Below are 18706 nucleotides of genomic sequence, written 5' to 3'. Positions count from 1 at the left end.
GAATCTTGATGCAAACAGGGATTGTAATGATTCAAGTTTACATATCAGGCTTTGTGAGGGCATGTCTCTTTCTACCTTGCAGTTAGTCCTGGGCCTTAGGCCTTCAGGGTTTGAACCAAAAACCCATTTACTGAGGTTCCTCGTTATTGGGCATCCGGGACTCTAATTTTGTCCCTTGATCACTGTGATAATGCAGAAACCTCCACTTAGATCTTTAGCCTTCTAGCAGCCTCTTAGTACTGGTAGCTTAGCATCTTGCTTTGTGCATATACAGCTTAAGAATTATCAAAAGCCTTGAGAGGAAATTGCACAGAACCTGTCGGGTTTACTTCTTTATGTTTCCTTATTTTCCTGGAATTTTGGCCTCTTCTATCCTGGTTTCCTAGGTTGCAGCACACTTCAATTTTCCTCTCCCCAGCCCAGTGAGACTGCTGCAGGTTCTAGGCTAACGCTTTCTGTTCAGATTTTTTACATCGTGTGTTGCAAGGCAGGAATTTCCCCAAAGGGGAAAAGCAGCTGTGAATGCATGGCTCTTCTCGGTGCATTTCCCTTCTTCATGATTTTGGCCCCACAGATCCTGATTGCCTTGGTTGCTCTCTGAAGCCTTCAGAGATTTAAAAAAATTTTATATTTTGACATAATTTTAAACTTACAGAAAAGTTGCAAAACTAGTACAGAGAGCTCACAAATACCTTGTGCTCATCTCCTAATGTTAACAACTTACAAGTCTCCTTAATTATTTATATTTATACTTGAGTATTGCCATATTTTCCAAGCTGATAAGAGCAGAGCAGAGCTACTAAGTGGTTGAAAGAAGAAAAAAAAAAAAGGAGCTAGTAGAGAAGGTGAAATTTTTGTTTCAGGACTTCTCAAAATCTCCACTGAGATTTTTCCTTGTATGAGACATCTCTCATGACCACATAAGGGTGGGAAATGCTCTATCTTATATGCACCCCCTTGGAAATCTGCAATGCCCATTTACATTTTAAAGTCTCGGAAAAGTGTTTTAGTAAAGAAATCTGCTTAATTTTGTTTATCCCCATGTTTCCAAACTTATATGGTGAAAGAGCTGTTCTTTTGTCTGACCTTTATTCATATCCTGTGCCGCTAGTGTTTTCTGGAACACATACTGTTCTAGAGCACATTCTAAAATCCTGAGGTATAAAATTTGCTTTTTTACATTTTCTCCTAGGTTCTGGCTTCCTTGCTGTTTACTTTCTTGCTTCATAAAAAGGTAGAAGGTAGAGAAGCCAAGGTTTCTTTGAAAACAGATTTTTGCACAAGAATAAGGCCAAGGCTGTGTTAACATTTACCACTAAAACCCCAGCACATCTAGATGAAAAGCCGAATGCAAAAGCTTCATGTCCCCCAAATAAATTTCTTTTACATCACTGCTTGATTGTAGTCTTTGAAAATGGTTTTTATTTTCCTGTTATTGACAAAATTGGAGCCTACCAAGAAGTAGATGGTGAATGAAGATTTATCTCTGATTATAGCAACACACAATCCTGGGATAGGTCTAATTTGCAGCATAATCCTCTTTCTCACCAGGGGAGGACCACACGAGACACATTCCCTTAGTTATGTGTATTTTAGATTCGCAAGTTCCATCTAGTCAGCCCAGGTCAGAGGCAGTGTTTGGGCATGGAGAAGCTGAATAGGTGAGGGCAACTTGTGTTTAAAGTTGAAGAAGATAGGAGAGTTTTAGAGTGAAATTTGGACACTATTCCCCAGTCTACCTCTTCATCTTCTGTGTGTCCCTTCTTATCTCCCAGTGGATCTCCTTGTCCACCTTCTGGTTCCCCTGCAGTGTATTCTCCCATGGACCATTCAAGTAATATTCCTGAAATGCAGACCCAGTCATATCACTCACCTGCTTAAAAACCCATTGCCCACAGGATTAAATTCAGCCTCGTAATCTGACCTCTGCCTATATGCTTGTATGTTCATTTTCATTTGGGGTCAGATTTCCATTTTCATCATCTTTATTGTATTGTTATGCTGTTTCCTAAGTGCCTTCGTATATATATATATATATATATTTTAAAATTAATTTATTTTTGGGTCTTCGTTGCTGTGTGCGGGCTTTCTCTAGTTGCAGTGAGCGGGGGCTACTCTTCCTTGCGGTGTGCGGGCTTCTCATTGCAGTGTCTTCTCATTGCAGAGCCCGGGCTCTAGGCGCGCGGGCTTCAGTAGTTGTGGCACATGGGCTCAGTACTTGTGGCTCACGGGCTCTAGAGCGCCGGCTCAGTAGTTGTGGCGCATGGGCTTAGTTGCTCTGCGGCATGTGGATCTTCCCAGACCAGGGCTCAAACCCGTGTCCCCTGCATTGGCAGGCGGATTCATAACGACTACGCCACCAGGGAAGCCTATATATATATATATATATATATATATATATATATTTTAACAAGGTATGCCTTTGCCTATGCTATTCTCTCTGCCAGAAATGCCACTTCTTCTCTAGTCTCCTTGGTGCACTCCGTATATTCTCCTAGGCTCATTTCTGGAAATTTCTTGGCATCTTTTCATCCATTTAATTTGCTTTCTTCCATCTGAGTTTGAACAGCAAATTCTGCATCTCTATTATCTGCATCTCATTGTGTTGTGGGCATTTACTTTTGCTTCTCAATGGGCCTGTAAGTGGCTGGAATGTAGATTGATTGATCTTTGTATCTCTAGCATATTGACCTAGTTGGTAGACTTTGAGATATTTGTTGAATTAGATTGAATGATATGTGTCAGTTTGAAACACTGAGGTGTTTTTTTAAAAAAATGAATTTTTAAAAAAATACAGTAATACAGTGCTTTCTAAACACTGCTTTTGCTGCATCTCACAGGTTTTGACATATAGTATTTTTATTGTTGTTATTATTATTATGCTAATTCCTCTTAGGGTTTCCTTTTAAACTCATCGTAATTTAGGACTGAATTCTAAAATTTTATACCTACATAGTTATTTATATTGTAGATTTCTAATTTAATTGCATTATGGTTAAAAATATGTTCTTTGTGGTACTGACTGATTTGTGACCTAGTAAATGGTCAGTGTTTCTGATGTTCTATCTATACTTGCAAAGACTATACATTGTCTGTTTGTTGACCGGAGGGATTTATGTATTCGTGCATATTTGATTAGGGTTATTAATTTGATCATTCAAACCATCTATATCACTTCCAAGTTTTTTTTTTTTTTAACCTGTCAGTTTTCTGTTAGAGTTGTGTTAAAATCCCCATGATTGTGGATTTGTTAGTTTCAGTTATTTCTTTCAGTTTTTGCTTTACTTTTTTTTTTTTTCTGAAGTTATACTGTTAGGTGGATTATATTATAACAGAATTTTGGTGGATTGCTCCTTTTATTATTAGGTTAAGTCTCTATCCTTATTAATGCTTTGCCTTAAAGTCTTTTTTGTTTGATATTATTGTTGTCCGGGTTTAGTTTGATTGGTATTTTCCTAGTATGTATAATTTATCTGTTTTCACTCTTTCTGTGCGTTGTGTTTTAGGTGTGTCTCTTAAAAGCTTTATATAGCTGGATTTAAAAAATCTACTCTATTAATTATCCTTTCATGGGTTGAATTGAATTGATTTACATAGGTAATGATTACTAATTTATTTGGACTTCTGATTACTGTCTTATTTTGTAGTTTCCCCTGGTCATCTTTTATGTTCCCCTCCATATCCTTTGCCTTTGTTTTCTTTTGGATTGGAAAACACTGATTTTCCAAATGTGCTGGTATGGATACTATGTTATAACCCACATAGTATTATATGTGTATTATTTTTTTGTGTGCTTTTAGTAGCTACCATTAATTATATAAAGCAGATACTTCTCATACATTATTATAACAGTGTTACATTTATGCCCATTTCCCACCTCCTCCTGAACACAGACAAACCTTAGCCTGTTCAAAATATCCACTGAGGGCTTCCCTGGTGGCACAGTGGTTGAGAGTCCGCCTGCCGATGCAGGGGATGCGGGTTCGTGCCCTGGTCCGGGAGGATCCCATATGCCGCGGAGCGGCTGGGCCCGTGAGCCATGGCCGCTGAACCTGCGCGCCCGGAGCCTGTGCTCCGCAACGGGAGAGGCCACAACAGTGAGAGGCCCGCGTACCATAAAAAAAATATATATATATACCCACTGGACACCCTTCCCACTCCTTATGTTATTATTGCTTAAGGATTTAATTTTACCTTTTGCTTGTTTATTTTTTAATCAATAGTTACATTTACCACCATAGTTTTTCAGTTCCTGTTCTCACCATTGTTTCTTGTGATCCATACTTTCCATTTTGGTTCAATTTTTATTTCCTTGATGAAGTATTTTAGCATTACTTTTATTAGTGACTGTGATAGTCTGTATATATCTTTATTTTGTTCTCTTTATTAAACAACAGTTTAGGGAGACATAAAATTCTAGATTTTCACTTATTTCTTCTCAGCACTTTGAAGCTTTACCTCCATTGTATCCTGGCGTCTATTCTTGCCAAAGAGAAATCTGTCATTTTTATTGTTGCTTTGGTTGTTTGTTTTTCCCCCTGTGGTAGTTTTAGAAATTTTTATTCTTGAGATCTTGATGTGTCTAGGTATGAGTTAATATTTATCTTGCTTAGCACTTGAGTGCACTTTCAAACTGTAGACTCATATCTTCCTTTAATTGTAGGAAAAAAAGAGCTATTAAATCAAAATATTGATTCTCTCATATGATGTCCTTTTTTCTGGAATGCTTATCAGGTATATCTTGGAGCCTCTCACTTATGCTCCGTATTCATTGACATTTCATATTAAGAAAGTAAGACTTCTTTGTCCTTTAAAATTTTTTGTTCTTTGATGAGTTTCCTTAGTAATATTTTCCAGTTTACCAGTTCTCTCTCTGATTATGCCCAGTCTGGAGTTTATATCATCTCTTGAATTTTTCATTTTCATGACGATCTATTTTTTTATTTCCAAGATTTCTAATTTTTTAGAGCTATTTAAGAATCCCCTCCTTTTGTGTAATTACTTGCTCTTTATTAATAGAAGTTATTCCTTCATTTATCATATTGGTAATGTCTAAACATATAAAGTCTTTGTCAGATTGTTTCATAAAAGTATTTTCACCAGGAGTAAATTCATGTTGTGATCTTGTTGGCTATCTTACTTGATGTTATATTGATTCATGGGCCTTAGAATTTAGATTTAGAGGCTAACTTTTAATTGGGGAGGGGGTCTTTTTGTCACTTGTAATCCCTCTGTGCACCCTTCTATCTAGTGGTTGTGATTTCTTCCACCTCGCTTCCTAAGGCCCAGATGCTGAATGATGGTTTCTGCTCTATGGTGATATTGGGGATATCTCAATCTAGCCACAGAGCTGGTGGCGGGTGGCGGTGGTAACTTGATTGGTTCTTTGCTCTCCAGTCTCCATGAGCCTGCAGATTCCCAAACATACTAACCTCGGACAGTGGTTTGCATCTGGATATTTTTTCCAGCCTCCTTTTCCTGCCCATCCCCTGGCTTTGAGCAGAGCTTGATTCCAGGTTCTTGTCTCATGGACCACTTTAGATCCCTTTTTACCCAAAAGGAACCAGACTGCTGGCTGCCAGAGCCTGTGGCAGACAAGAAGCTCAGCAAGACTGAGGCTTCAACCCTGCTCGCCATATTGTGTTTCTGTTCCTTTTCTTGTCCCTACAAAAACTTTATTCTCTTTTTAAGCATTGCTTATCTTTTTGGTTTTCTCTTTTGATACTTAATCTTTCATTGCTATGTATTGAGGGCATAGGCCATGTATCATAGTTGAATTTATCTAGTCATTTTGACCAGAAGTAGAAGCTTCAGTATTTATATATAGTTTCCAACACTTAAAAGAAATAGGACTGCAGTTTCTGTAACTCTGGAATGAGATCAGGAGCCCTGTAGTGATCACCCCTGTCTTTCTTATCTTTATGTCTCCCTATCACATAGTAGATGCTCAACAATACTTCTTGAATGATGAAGAATTAAATATCATCAAGTGGTCTAAAGAGCTAATACCATGTGTCTTTTTTTGTTTTTTTTTGTGGTACGCGGGCCTCTCACTGTTGTGGCCTCTCCCGTTGTGGAGCACAGGCTCCGGACGCGCAGGCTCAGTGGCCATGGCTCATGGGCCTAGCCGCTCTGTGGCATGTGGGATCTTCCCGGACCGGGGCACGAACCCGTGTCCCCTGCATCGCCAGGCAGACTCTCAACCACTGCGCCACCAGGGAAGCCCCATGCGTCTATTTATGCTTACTTTTCAAAACAGCTGAACATCACTGGGGAATTCAGGAAAAACAGAGGAATGATCATGACTCTTAACCATGACTCCTGTTGAAAAAAATCCCATATTGGTGTCTCCTTCCAAATAAGAAACAAATATTAATCTCATTAGTTTCTGTTCTTAAAAGTGGGAACACTCCTTCTATTAGACACTCTGATTTCTAAAAATAGAACAAGTATAACCTGAACCAGTGAGAACTGATTCAGGCTGGGTAGATTACAGGTCTAACTCTCAATACTAGAAGGATTTTCAAAGGGATATTTTAAAACAAGGATATATGCATGGGCTTCTGTGGTTCCAGTAGCCCTCTGAAATTGCAGGTAATTGTATCAGTCAGTTTTGCTGTGTAACAAACTGCCCCCAAACATAGTGACTTAAAACCCATTTATTTAGTTCACAACTCTGTAGGTCAGCAATTTGAGCAGGGATTTACTGGGTGGGTCTGTTGGTCTGGCTGATCTTAGCTGGGCTCAGGCTCACTGACCTCTTGGTGGTCAGTGGTCAGGTGAGCTGTGGTTTTGGTGCTCTGGGGTGGCTCAGCTGGGATGTCTATCTCTGTTCCAAGTAGTCTTTCACTCTCTAGCAGGCAAGCTCAGGCTTATTCAATGGAGATGGTCACAGTGGACCTCAGAGAGTGAGCAGAAGTATCTACCAAGTCTCTTTATAGCTGTAATGTATCTATAAGGTCCAAAGTCAATATTCACACAGGGTTGTTTACATTCTATTCAGTTGACCAAAGCAAGTTATGGGTGGAGAAATAAAATCCATATCTTGATGGGAGGAACTGCAAAGCATTATGGCCATTTTTGCAATTTACCATGCAACAGAACGTGGAGGGTTTTTCCTCAGGTGTGGTTGTGTAATTTTCAGAAAATTACCTCCAAAGTTAAGAACCAATATTTTAAATGATTTCACTACTGAACAAAAAGAGATTTGGGGGACTTAATTGATGGATATCTGTTTCAAACACTGCTTGGTGTATGGCAATGGGATTCTCAATTGTTCTTGTTGAAGGTTACCCCTGGTATCAAGGCATTAGAATAATCCTCTCTGACTTCAATACTGAGCCTGAAAACAAAAACTATTGTCTTAGTGTGTCTGTCAGCTTCTGTTGAGTAACAAAGTGCTCCAACATTTAGTGGTCTAGAACAATGACCATGTAAATGACCCATGCTTCCATGGGTCAGCAGATTAAGCTGGTATCGGCTGGGCTTTCACAGTGTCTGCAGTCAGCTGGAGGTCAAACTAAAGAGCTCTGGTTTGGGGAATTAACTGGTTGTCCTGACTGAAGGTGTTGGGGCCACTTGTCTCTCACCACCTAGCAAATTATCTCAGGCTTGTTCACATGGTGGCAGCAGGGTTTCAAGAGAATGAGTGAAAGCACACAAGATCTTGTAGAGCCTAGGCTTGTTTTTATGGGTCAAAACAAGTCACATGCCCAGCTCGATTCATTAAGGTGGAAATAGACTCCAGCTCTGTCTAGGAGGGATGGCAAAGACATAGAAACAGGGAAGATGGGGAGTTATACCTTTTTTTGGTAATCTTTCATCTCTCTTTAAGTAATTCCCTCTCAAATTTTAGTTAAACACTGTCTGCATGTATATTCTTCCTATTAAACAGTAACACTGTGTGTCTGATAGTGGTAGTGTATAAGTAGTAGCAGAAAACCACACTTAACATTTAAAACAACCTACAATTTTTTTTTTTTACCATTAATTGGTGGTACCCACCTCCCTTTACTACTGAGTTTTATATTCATATAAGTATTTTAGAGGTGTAAACAAATCCTGTAGATGTGTACTTTTCTAAAGAAAGTGACTTAACATATTTTCTACTGCTCATCCAGTCCCCTTGTTTTCTAATCCAACCCACACTGGAGCCAAAGTTGGTTTTCTAAAAGGTTTTCCAACTGCATTGTTTGATGAAGAAACTCTAGGGACTTCTCAATCATATTCTTTACCTTGGCATTTGAGAATCTGTGTGGTCTGGCCTCTGTCTACCTTTCAGCTTTTATTTTCCTTCATTCTCCCTTGAGTACCATTCATTGCAGTTAAACCAAATTTCTTGCTGTTTCTTGAGCACACTCGGTCCTATATCAGTAGTTCTCAACTGTCCAGAGACATTGTTGGTTTTCACAGTGGGGTTGTGTGTGCTGCCGGTCTCTAGTAGGTAGAGTCCAGGGATGCTGTTAAACATCCTACAATGCACAGGACAGTCTCCTCAGCAAAGAATTATCTGATATAAATATCAGAGTGCCAAGGTTGAGAAACTGCCCTACGAATTGCTGCCTCTGGGTCTTTTTTCATGCTGCCTCACACCAGAAGGCCTTCCTTCAGTCCTGCCCGTTGAAATGTCCCCTGTCCTTAAAAAGCCAGTTCAGATGCCAAGCTTTCTAGGAAACAAGTCCTGGATGGATCCCACCCTTACCTTTTACACTGTAGGTTCGCAGAATCCTTTCTATGAATCACTGAAATGCTTATCACTTAAGATGTTTACAATAATTTGTGTTCTGTACTATTATTTTGTATTCTTATTGTTTCTCCCTTGTATTTTATAAGTTTATTTATTTATTTTTGGCTGTGTTGGGTCTTCGTTGCTGCGCGCGGGCCTTCTCTAGTTGCAGCGAGCCGGGGCTTCTCTTCGTTGTGGTGTGTGGGCTTCTCGTTGCGGTGGCTTCTCTTGTTGCGGAGCCTGGGTTCTAGGCGCGTGGGCTTCAGTAGCTGTGGTGTGTGGGCTCAGTAGTTGTGACTTGCGGGCTCAGTAGTTGTGGCTGCGGGCTCTAGAGCGCAGGCTCTGTAGCTGTGGCACACGAGCTTAGCTGTTCCACAGCATGTGGGATCTCCCGGACCAGGGCTCGAACCCGTGTCCCCTGCATTGGCAGGTGGATTCTTAACCACTGTGCCACCAGGGAAGCCCTCTCCCTTGTAATTTAGTTGACTGTTGGTATATGAACTCTTTTGCTGAACTGTGGGTTCCTGGATGACCAGGATTAATCTTACTTATGTTTCTACTAGAGCAACTACCATGTGTTTTACATATAGTAGGTGCATAATAAATATCTGTTGAATGAATGAGGAATGTGTATCTTCCCATGTTCTTAGCTATGGTTACTCATTCCAACAATTTTCTTAAATGACTTAATTCAAAAAAGTCCAACAAGCTGAACCTGAGTTTTTTTGTTTTTGTTTGTAATAATTTGGGTAAAATACTGTGATAACAAATGATTGTACAGTACAATTACTTGTGTTTATTTCTACAGCTGTTTAGTGAAAAAATAAGTGGCGTTGAAGGAACGAAACTAGATGATGAATTTCTTGACATGGAAAGGGTAAGAGAACATTTTAATGTAAATTATCTTATAAATTTGACTTTCCTTGTGATGTGATATATACTGATACTGTAAAGGATATTAGAGTGGGGATCTAGGATGTTTGAATTCAGGTGTGGATTATGGAGTCCAAAAGGCAGTTCTTTTATACTTCAAGGTCCAAATAAAGACCCTGGACCTTGGGAGATGGGATATTGGCTAACTGGTTCCCTCTAGTGGACAAGAGTCAGAATGCTCAAAAGATGGTCCATCTTGGCAAACAGTGTAGGCCAAAGTGATTGTGATTTAATATCTTGGAGAGTCGAAATGTGTTACGGGGAGGAGGCTCTTCGAATATATAAATATTGATATAATGTGTGGAAGACTCTGACCCTGTTCCCACGTGTTTCAGCAGCTGCACAACAAGTAAGTTTTATCCACTGGAACCAGCCATGTCAATCAACTTGGATAAGCTGGTTTCAGAGTTTCCTGACGGGTGACACAAGGATGATAATATGTGCTCTGCTTGCCTCATGTGGATGTTTTTTTTTTTTTTGCGGTACGCGGGCCTCTCACCGTCGTGGCCTCTCCCGCCGCAGAGCACAGGCTCCGGACGCGCAGGCTCAGCGGCCATGGCTCACGCGCCCAGCCGCTTCGCGGCATGTGGGATCTTCCCGGACCGGGGCACAAACCCGCGTCCCCTGCATCGGCAGGTGGACTCTCAACCACTGCGCCACCAGGGAAGCCCTCATGTGGATGTTTTGAGAATTATGCAGAAAAATTAACGTGTATGAAAGCATTTAAAAAATACAATGAGCACGTTACAGACGTGATTGTTAACACATGACAAAGGAAGACAGTAGAGTCTCGGTCCCTGAACAAGCTTCCTGGTCAACTGTGTGAAGTAGTTTAGGTGGAGGCAGAAGTGGGACCATCACTAATTATCAGCTTCCTCAGGTCCTTTCCCCTTTGTTTTGGGACCTTTAAACATAGCCTAGTTTTAATAATTAGAGTCCCCAGGTGAGAGAGGGCAGAGAGAAAGCAAAGCATCTTTCCTCAGGTGTAACATGGACGATACAGGCTATATAGCAGGTAGTAGAGCTTTCAGCAGATTCTGGGGAAGAAAGTCCAGGCCCAGACTGTGCCTTGGGGGTGTAGGGGTTACTGTCTTCAGGATACCCTGGATCTGGCCACACTGTCCTCCAGGGAGCTTCTTATTTTCTGGGTGAGCACAATTAATTTTCTAGAAATGTTAAGGCCTTGATAGAAAGCTTATTTTGTTTTGCTTTTGGAAAAAGTGAGTTTCTGAAGATTGAAAAACATAGAACATTTAAACATCATTGGCATACCTAAAATTACTTTAAAAATCTCTTGATAGATAAAGATATTTGTGTAACTTTATTACTAATAAAATGATTCAGTTGAGATGTTAAGTTTAAAAGTACATTTCAATAATTTTAGTTTCGGTTGTTGGACTGAGACCCCTCTTGTTTATTACTTCCTTTCCCTCCCCAAACCTGAATGAGTGACAGAAGAAATACAAAAAGAAAATCTATTATCTGTTTTATTACAGCAGGGAAAAGCATGGAAATATTTAATAGGTCAAGAAGTTTTAAGGACTTTCTAGAAGAGGTGAATTATGAGGCCACTAAAAGGAAAAAGAAGGTTTTAAAAAATTATAGAAAGATGTATCATGTAATCTCTCAGGAAATTATAGCAGTTATGAACCATTATGCATCATTTAACATGGCATCTGAATATGTAAGGTAACAGCTGTCAATGCATAGAGAACTGACAAAAATCAGAGTAGAAGATTTTGCATACCTTTCTCATAAAATAACAGATAATTAAATAATAGGCTCATAGAGAATTTTCATAAAGTATGACTGTTAACTTTGTAAATCATATAGATATTTGCATTCCTCAAATTGAGAATTCATTTCAAATTTCTTTAAAACAATTTCAATAATCAGTTATTTATTGGGATATGGGAAAAAAACTCAACAGATTTCTCACAGTAAAATCATAGAACACAAGGATTACAAGGAAGGTATAGTTGCCAAATTCTGGATGTTTGGAAATGGGAGAACATGTAAAAATAATTCTTGTTTCAAGAGGAAATGAAAAGTAAAATTAAAGATCACTTAGTCATGAGAACTGTCTATGTCAAAATCTGTGATATATGGCTAAGCCTTCAATGCATTTAATAGAAAATAAATTGTTGGAAGAGAGTGAATAAATCATTCCAGCCAAAAAGCTAGGAAACTAACAGCAAAGTAAATCACTCTAGGTGGAAGGAAGAAATAAATACAGATAAATGAGAAATTAATAAAATATAAAACCGTAATAACAAAAAGGTAGAATCAATAAATAAAACCAAGAACTCTTTTTTTTTTTTTTTGAAAGACCACCTCTACTAAGTGTGAGCAAGAGAGGGAAAAGGGAAAACACAAACTGCATAAGGAATTAGAAGGATATAATGACAGATGTGGATTTTTTTTTGAATTTTATTTTATTTATTTTTTTATACAGCAGGTTCTTATTAGTTATCCATTTTATACCTATTAGTGTATATATATCAATCCCAATCTCCCGATTCTTTAAATTAAAAAAAAAAAAGATTATTATGAACAGGTGTCAGAAATCAGGGCTGCCAGCAGCTCTCTAACCCAAGGGCTGAGGTCTGGGAGTGTCAGTGGCACAGGCTTTGGGCACCTCAGGGGTAGGGTACCAACACAGATGGAAATTCCAGATTTAATCTACCAACAAAGACGCCCTCACACCAGGTAGGCTTTACAAAAATAATTTTCACCTCTCTGCTTTCCCCTGTTTGTCCTGATGGTTTGCTGAGATATTTGCATTGCATTTTCCTAACCTGAACACACATACCCACCCCCCGATGTCCTCAGTTATTCTAGAAGGGAGGTTTTGTTTTTAATTTTTTTGTTTTTAAACTACGTGAGTTATTTTTTTCAGTGTTCAACTTGATTGCCTATTTTTGCCAACATGTTTGGTGGCATCCTCTTTAATTTGTAAAGGGTTTATTCCTTGTATTGATTCCTGGGCTGTCCTGGAAGCACCACCAGTATGTGTACATCAAGGCGTGTGAGTTTTAGGCCATTTGTTTCCTGGCATTTTTTTCCCGAAAGAAATAGAAGAGTCTAAGTAGAAAGTATTCCCGCCTCTACCTCCTCTCATCCTCACCCCTCAGAGGTGACTCCTAGATACCTGGTGGCTTTTCATGTCCAAAGAGGGTTGTATACATGGAATGACCACTCTACATTGTGTTTTAATTAATATTGAATATATATACAGTTATAAATCTAAAACCTAGGTTTTTTTCTTTTTCTTTTTTTAAAATTAATTTTTATTGGAGTATAGTTGCTTTACAATGTTGTGTTAGTTTCTGCTGTACAGCAAAGTGTATCAGTCATATATATACATATATCCCCTCTTTTTTGGATTTCCTTCCCATTTAGGTCACCACAGAGCACTGAGTAGAGTTCCCTGTGCTACACAGCAGGTTCTCATTAGCTATCTGTTTTATACATAGTAGTGTATATATGTCAGTCCCAATCTCCCAATTCATCCCATCCTCCCTTCCCCCCTTGGTAACCATACGTTTGTTCTCCACATCTGTGACTCTATTTCTGCTTTGCAAATAAGTTCATCTGTACCATTTTTCTTGATTCCACATATAAGCGATATTATATGATAAAAAACCTAGTTCTTCTTAAGCCTTAAACTGCACATATAGATTTTATTTATAAATTAGTAATTTCAGTATAAAAATGATGATCATTTTTAGTTAATCTTCATTTTAGTTTCCATTAAGTCATAAGCTGAACAGATGAAATCCTTATACATTTGTCACCAACTAGTTACATAATTAAGCAAATTCCCTTAATGCAAATTCCTGCAATACAAATGCAGTGCATAGGAGTCCCTCAAACGTAACATCAAATCTAAAACAGGATTCTCCTATGCACTTACATTTCTTGTAACTCTAATAAAATGTAAACATTAAGTTATCAAATTTTCTTAAACATTTCAAAGATCTTCATAAACAATTGAACATACTGAAGAGAGTTCAAAGTTTACAAAACTCGTTACCAGGTCAGGTACACATACACACAGGCACATTCCCACACACACAGCTAGCACACGTGTGTCAGTAATATGGGTTTGATTCATTTCTTCATTTCTGTACTGTCTTTTTAAACCTTCCTGGGGCCCCAAATTTAAGCATTCAGCTAAGGGGAACAAATACAATTTCAGGTTGGATGAGAGTGCTTCGTTGAAAGCTTCTGACCCTGAACAGATCATAGATTTTTAAATGACAAAAATGAGTTTTTTTGTATTAGCCATCACTCCCAGCTTGCTTTTTTCCTTAGCAGTGTACAGTGGACATCTTCCCAGTACCTATAGATCTTCTGTGTGTTTTCCCCCTGTGATTAAAGAGTTTTCCTTACTTGGATGTTTCACAATTTATCAAGTCAATCTCCTATTGATTGTAATTTAAGTTGTTTTCAGTTTTTATGACTATGTAAAATGGTCTAAGAAACATCTTTTTACCTCCGTGCAGTTTACTGGTATGTTTCTAGATGCTAAGCCCCTGGAAGTATGATAGATGGTACATTAATAGGTACTTCACCTTGATCTCAAAGAGATCGTATCATTTAGCACTCCTATTGTATATGAAAGGGCCCATTACTCCATACCTGTATAATACCTTATATGGCATCTAGTCAATTAAAAAAGATTTTTGGGGGGTGAATCTGGTGAGTGGAAAGTATCTCCTTTTAATTTATGATTTTCCTGAATATTTTGTCAAATGTTTATAAGCAACTTGTATTTCTCCTCTTTTGTGGATTGCCTTCTTTCTAGTCAGGTTGCTTTTTTTTTTCTAATGGGAGTACGGAGTATAATAGATACTAACCCTTTATTTTTTTGCATTTTCGTTTCTGTTCACCACTTTTATCAAACTTCGTGTATTGTGTCTTTTCACCGTTCCGTTTGAAATTTTATGGAGTCAGAACTTAGGTCTTTTCATCTATGATGCTTGGATTTCGGTGATGCCTGGAATATCCTTTCCACCCCCGTATTTCAAAATATTCTCCTGCATAGTTTCGTACTTTTACAGTTTGTTTTTAGGTCCATATTTTTAATCCTGTATGTAGTGTGATGTATGAATCTAACTTTATTATTAATTTGCCAAGTTTTAACCAAAAAAAGAAAAAATTGAAAGTGTGATAGGCTTTGAATTACTTTTACATGTTAATTGGGGGGAGGATTTACATATTTCCAAAACTGAATTTTCCCATCTAGGAATGTGGCTTTTCAAGTATGTATCGTACATTTCTCATAATATTTCTTCCTCGTTATTGCTTATTATTTAATTGCTGCTCTTATGAGCAGGATCTCCTTTTCCTTTAAAACATTTTCTTTTGGGCTGTTGATGGTATAAAGTAAAGCTATTGAAATGCGCATAGTTAACTTTTATTGTATAGTCTCACATTCATTTTCTGGTTAACCAACAGCCAGAGTATACAGGAATGCTTTTGAGGAAGGAAAGATTCAGTCTTAACCTGGCAGGGAAACCTTTGTTGTTAGCATCTTCTGCCCACAGAACAGAAGAATATGTATTTCAGTGATAATATTGATACTAGTGATGATGATTCTTTTGTCATTGGCTTACTGAGGTCGTTTCTCACATGAATCCTTATTATGGCATCCTTATACAAGTACAGAAATTCAAGTTCACCCAGCAAATAAGGAAAGTTTGGCTCAGAAATGTCTAGTCTTGGTTTTGAGAGACCTTCAAGCACAACCGATAATCTAGTGGAGCATAATAACTTGTCCAAGTTTCCTAAATATTACATTAATATTCATTTTAACGTTGAATAAGAAGTTAGTGTTCTCCACCATCATTGGGAGGAACAAGTATTGGAAGGATGTCCCAGAATCAAAAAGTTAAGAAAATATTACCTCTTCCAAAAATGTTGAAAATGTCCATTTGGATTAAAATCATTAAATGGTGTTATAAATATTAAATTGATCAAATTTGTTTCTCTGTTTGTTTTTCTGTAGAATTCAGTGTTGGTCATTTACCAATATCTTCATGTGTTTCTCTTTTTTTAAGAAAATAGACGTTACCAATAAAGCTGTTGCAGAAATTCTTTCAAAAGCTACAGAATATCTTCAGCCGAATCCAGGTAAAGTTAGAAAATGTCTTGAAATATTCAATTGTTCATTCGCTGTCACAGATTCTAATAATCTAGGTTTACTGAGCGTATGGTTGACGTGATCTAGAAACAATGTCCTCTGTGTCCGAATAATGAAATTCAGTTTTTTTAAGTTGAGTGACTAAAGGTAGTTGCAGTGAATCCTAGCTGATGACAAACAGAACAGACACTTCTGTGAACTATGGTGACGTTATTTGGGTGGAGTCTTGGTCTTACCAGCAAGACACTGCTAAGCAAAGACATTTTTTATGAGGTGCTTCGGAAACCCACTAAATATTTTGTCCATGTTTTCTTATTCAGCTGTTTCCTCTTTTCTTCTTTTTTTAAAAATTTCTGCCATCCTGTTCTAACGGTGCCTGTGACTTTGAAATGGCTTTCACTTCATGGCTTAAATGCTGATGAAGTGAGGTATGATAAACATGAGAAACATGAGAAGGTCCAGTGTTACCGCAGCTTCTGGACAGGAGGTCTTGTCACTCCTAGGTATTGAAGCAGCATCCCTTGATGAAGTTTTCCTAAGTTCTAAACTATAGAAACCAATAGAGGGCGTACAAGCTTTGAATTCTGTGGCTTTCCAAATCTGCCTTTACTTTGTATGAATTTATTATTTGCACATAATTATCGTGATTGCCTCGACTGTAGGAATCAGCACACATCCGACCATCTGAAAATCTAGAAAATAAATTTAAAAACATACATTGAATAAAATATTATGTCCAGGCAGGATGGCAGGTATAGAATTCTTTAAAATTGTACAGCTGATTATAGTTTTAAAAAGCATAATTATATATCTGTTCCTGGGCCTCATCCGTGATTGAACCACACAAGTCCCTTTTCCTGATGAATCAGTCAACACATGTTTAGCAAATGCTCCCTCTAGGCAAGGGGGTTTCCTGGGTCCTGGGATATACGGTTGAGTTGGAAGGGAACCTGCCCTCAATGAGCTGACACTGGAATGGGGTAGGGAGGTACTGGCCAAAGTGTCCACTTGGCCAGACACCTCTGGTTATTCCTGGAGAAGAGGAAGGGAGGCCTAGCGGCCTCTCATTCCATTTAGTGGCCCTCAGTCACAGGACTGCTGCATCCCACATCCCGCCCTGACAGTGGGGAAGAGGAGCAGAGTGTGTGTGTGTGTGTGTGTGTGTGTGTGTGTGTGTGTGTGTGTCTGTGTGTCTTTGTGGCGGGAGAGTGACGCCTGTGTGCCTGGGGACCAGGAGGATAAGTGCTTCAAGGATGAGGTGGGCAAGATTCAAAAAGACTGGCACCGTGAGTGTCTAAAGCTTTGCTACTCGAAGTGTGGTCCATGGCCCAGGAGGATCGGCATCCCCTGAGAGACTGTGGGAAATGCAGAAACTTGGGCTCATCCCAGACTGACTGCATCAGACTCTACATTTTAACAGGATCCTTGGTGCTTTGCATGCACAATAAATATGTAATTATTAAAATAAAAGACAATAAAAATTTACCCTTTTACAACCTAAAATTACCTCACCCACCACCTAGCCTACAGAATAAATTCCCAAATCCTTAGCTTGGTGTTCAGTTCATAGTCACATTTCCCCCTAGGTATTTCCTGATTTGTCCTGTATTAATTTCTTCTTTGGTCAAAGCAGCCTACTCTTAATAAGCATTCCCCCTTCTTCATCTTACACTATTTCTGCACTTTTGGGGGGCATCTTTCCATCTTTATTCAGCGTATTGTTATATTTTCCTTTCTGTATACCACATCAGACTTTATTTGCATAATTACATCTTGTATTTTCTGCCTTCCAGTAACTAGACTGTGAGCTCCTTGAGGTCAGAGGCTGTCTTAGGTCTCTCTGGAGTCCCAGTAATTAGCATGGTGTGTCGCACAGAGCTGGGATTAGCAAACACTCATGGCCTAAGTCAGAGAAAGGACTTAGTGGCCACCTGTCATTTCCCTTGGGTCCAGGAGTGGAGCTGCACCTGAGGGACCATCAACACAGACTCCGGTTCCCCACGGGGGCATCTGTCTCCTACTGGTTAGGCTTCCTAGACAGAAGTGTGCAGCGCAGTGGCCCTGTACCATGAAGTTAAATATTATCAGTCTGGATACACTCTTGGGGGTGGGGGGCTGTTAACCACCAGTTGGTTTGCAACACCCACCTCAGCAATTCTGTTGTTAGTTTGCAATTGGTCCCCAGGAAAATTTGTCTGCCCAGGTGTCAGTGTGTGACTCAGTGAGTGAGCTGTGGGTGGGGTAATGAGAGCCCCGGTTACTATTGTTTGGGAGTCCACAGTGTGCGCCGTAATTTCTATTTTTCATCACGTTTGTGCAACAGTGCCCTTAGCACCCACCCTGGTTAAGAATCTAGAAAACCATGCGAGTAACTTGGTGACACAAGTTACCTTCCTGTCTCAGGGCTCTGACATTTTGTCTAGGGCGACCTTGATTTCTCCAACCCCGTTTGTTACATGCTATGTACCTGTCACTCCGCCGTGCCATTTTAAGGAATTACAAATGATAATGTTTTTAAGCATACAGAGCTAAGCTAGGAATGCTGAACACTGTGTCGAAGATCCGAGGACAGGTGAAAACCACGGGGTACCCACAGACGGAAGGCTTGCTGGGCGACTGCATGCTGAAATACGGGAAGGAGCTCGGGGAAGGCTCCGCTTTTGGTGAGTATTCCCACATCACCCGGGAGAGCTGAGAATGCATCCTTTGTCGATTTTAGGCCATGCACAAAACCTTCATCTTAACAACGCTTGTTATTTTTTTCATATTATCAAAGCAATACATGTTCGGGAATTCCCTGGCGGTCCAGTGGTTAAGACCCTGGTGCTTCCAATGCAGGGGGCGCGGGTTCGATCCCTGGTTGGGGAACTAAGATCCTGCATGCCGAGTGGCGCAGCCAA

At 39.3% G+C, this 18706-nt stretch overlaps 1 protein-coding gene across 3 annotated transcripts in view; it reads left to right on the top strand.

Moving 5' to 3' along the window:
- SH3GL3 (SH3 domain containing GRB2 like 3, endophilin A3) overlaps window positions 1-18706 on the top strand; it is a 145764-nt gene that overhangs the window by 79852 nt on the left and 47206 nt on the right. For 2 of the 3 annotated variants that reach the window (XR_004044046.2, XM_030878498.2), the window contains exons 2-4: window positions 9534-9602; window positions 15724-15796; window positions 18326-18469. Coding sequence is in view for 2 of the 3 variants with exons in the window: in XM_030878498.2 (XP_030734358.1) it covers window positions 9534-9602; window positions 15724-15796; window positions 18326-18469 (286 nt within the window). In the remaining variant the exon portion in view is untranslated. Of the gene's footprint in view, window positions 1-9533; window positions 9603-15723; window positions 15797-18325; window positions 18470-18706 lie in introns of those variants that run through there. The other variant, XM_030878499.2, reaches the window with a different exon arrangement.

Source organism: Globicephala melas, chromosome 2 (assembly GCF_963455315.2).
Source record: "Globicephala melas chromosome 2, mGloMel1.2, whole genome shotgun sequence".
NCBI classification, from domain to species: Eukaryota; Metazoa; Chordata; class Mammalia; order Artiodactyla; family Delphinidae; genus Globicephala; species Globicephala melas.
The sequence above is the reverse complement of the archived record's forward strand: the minus strand, read 5'-3'. Positions and strand labels throughout refer to the sequence as shown.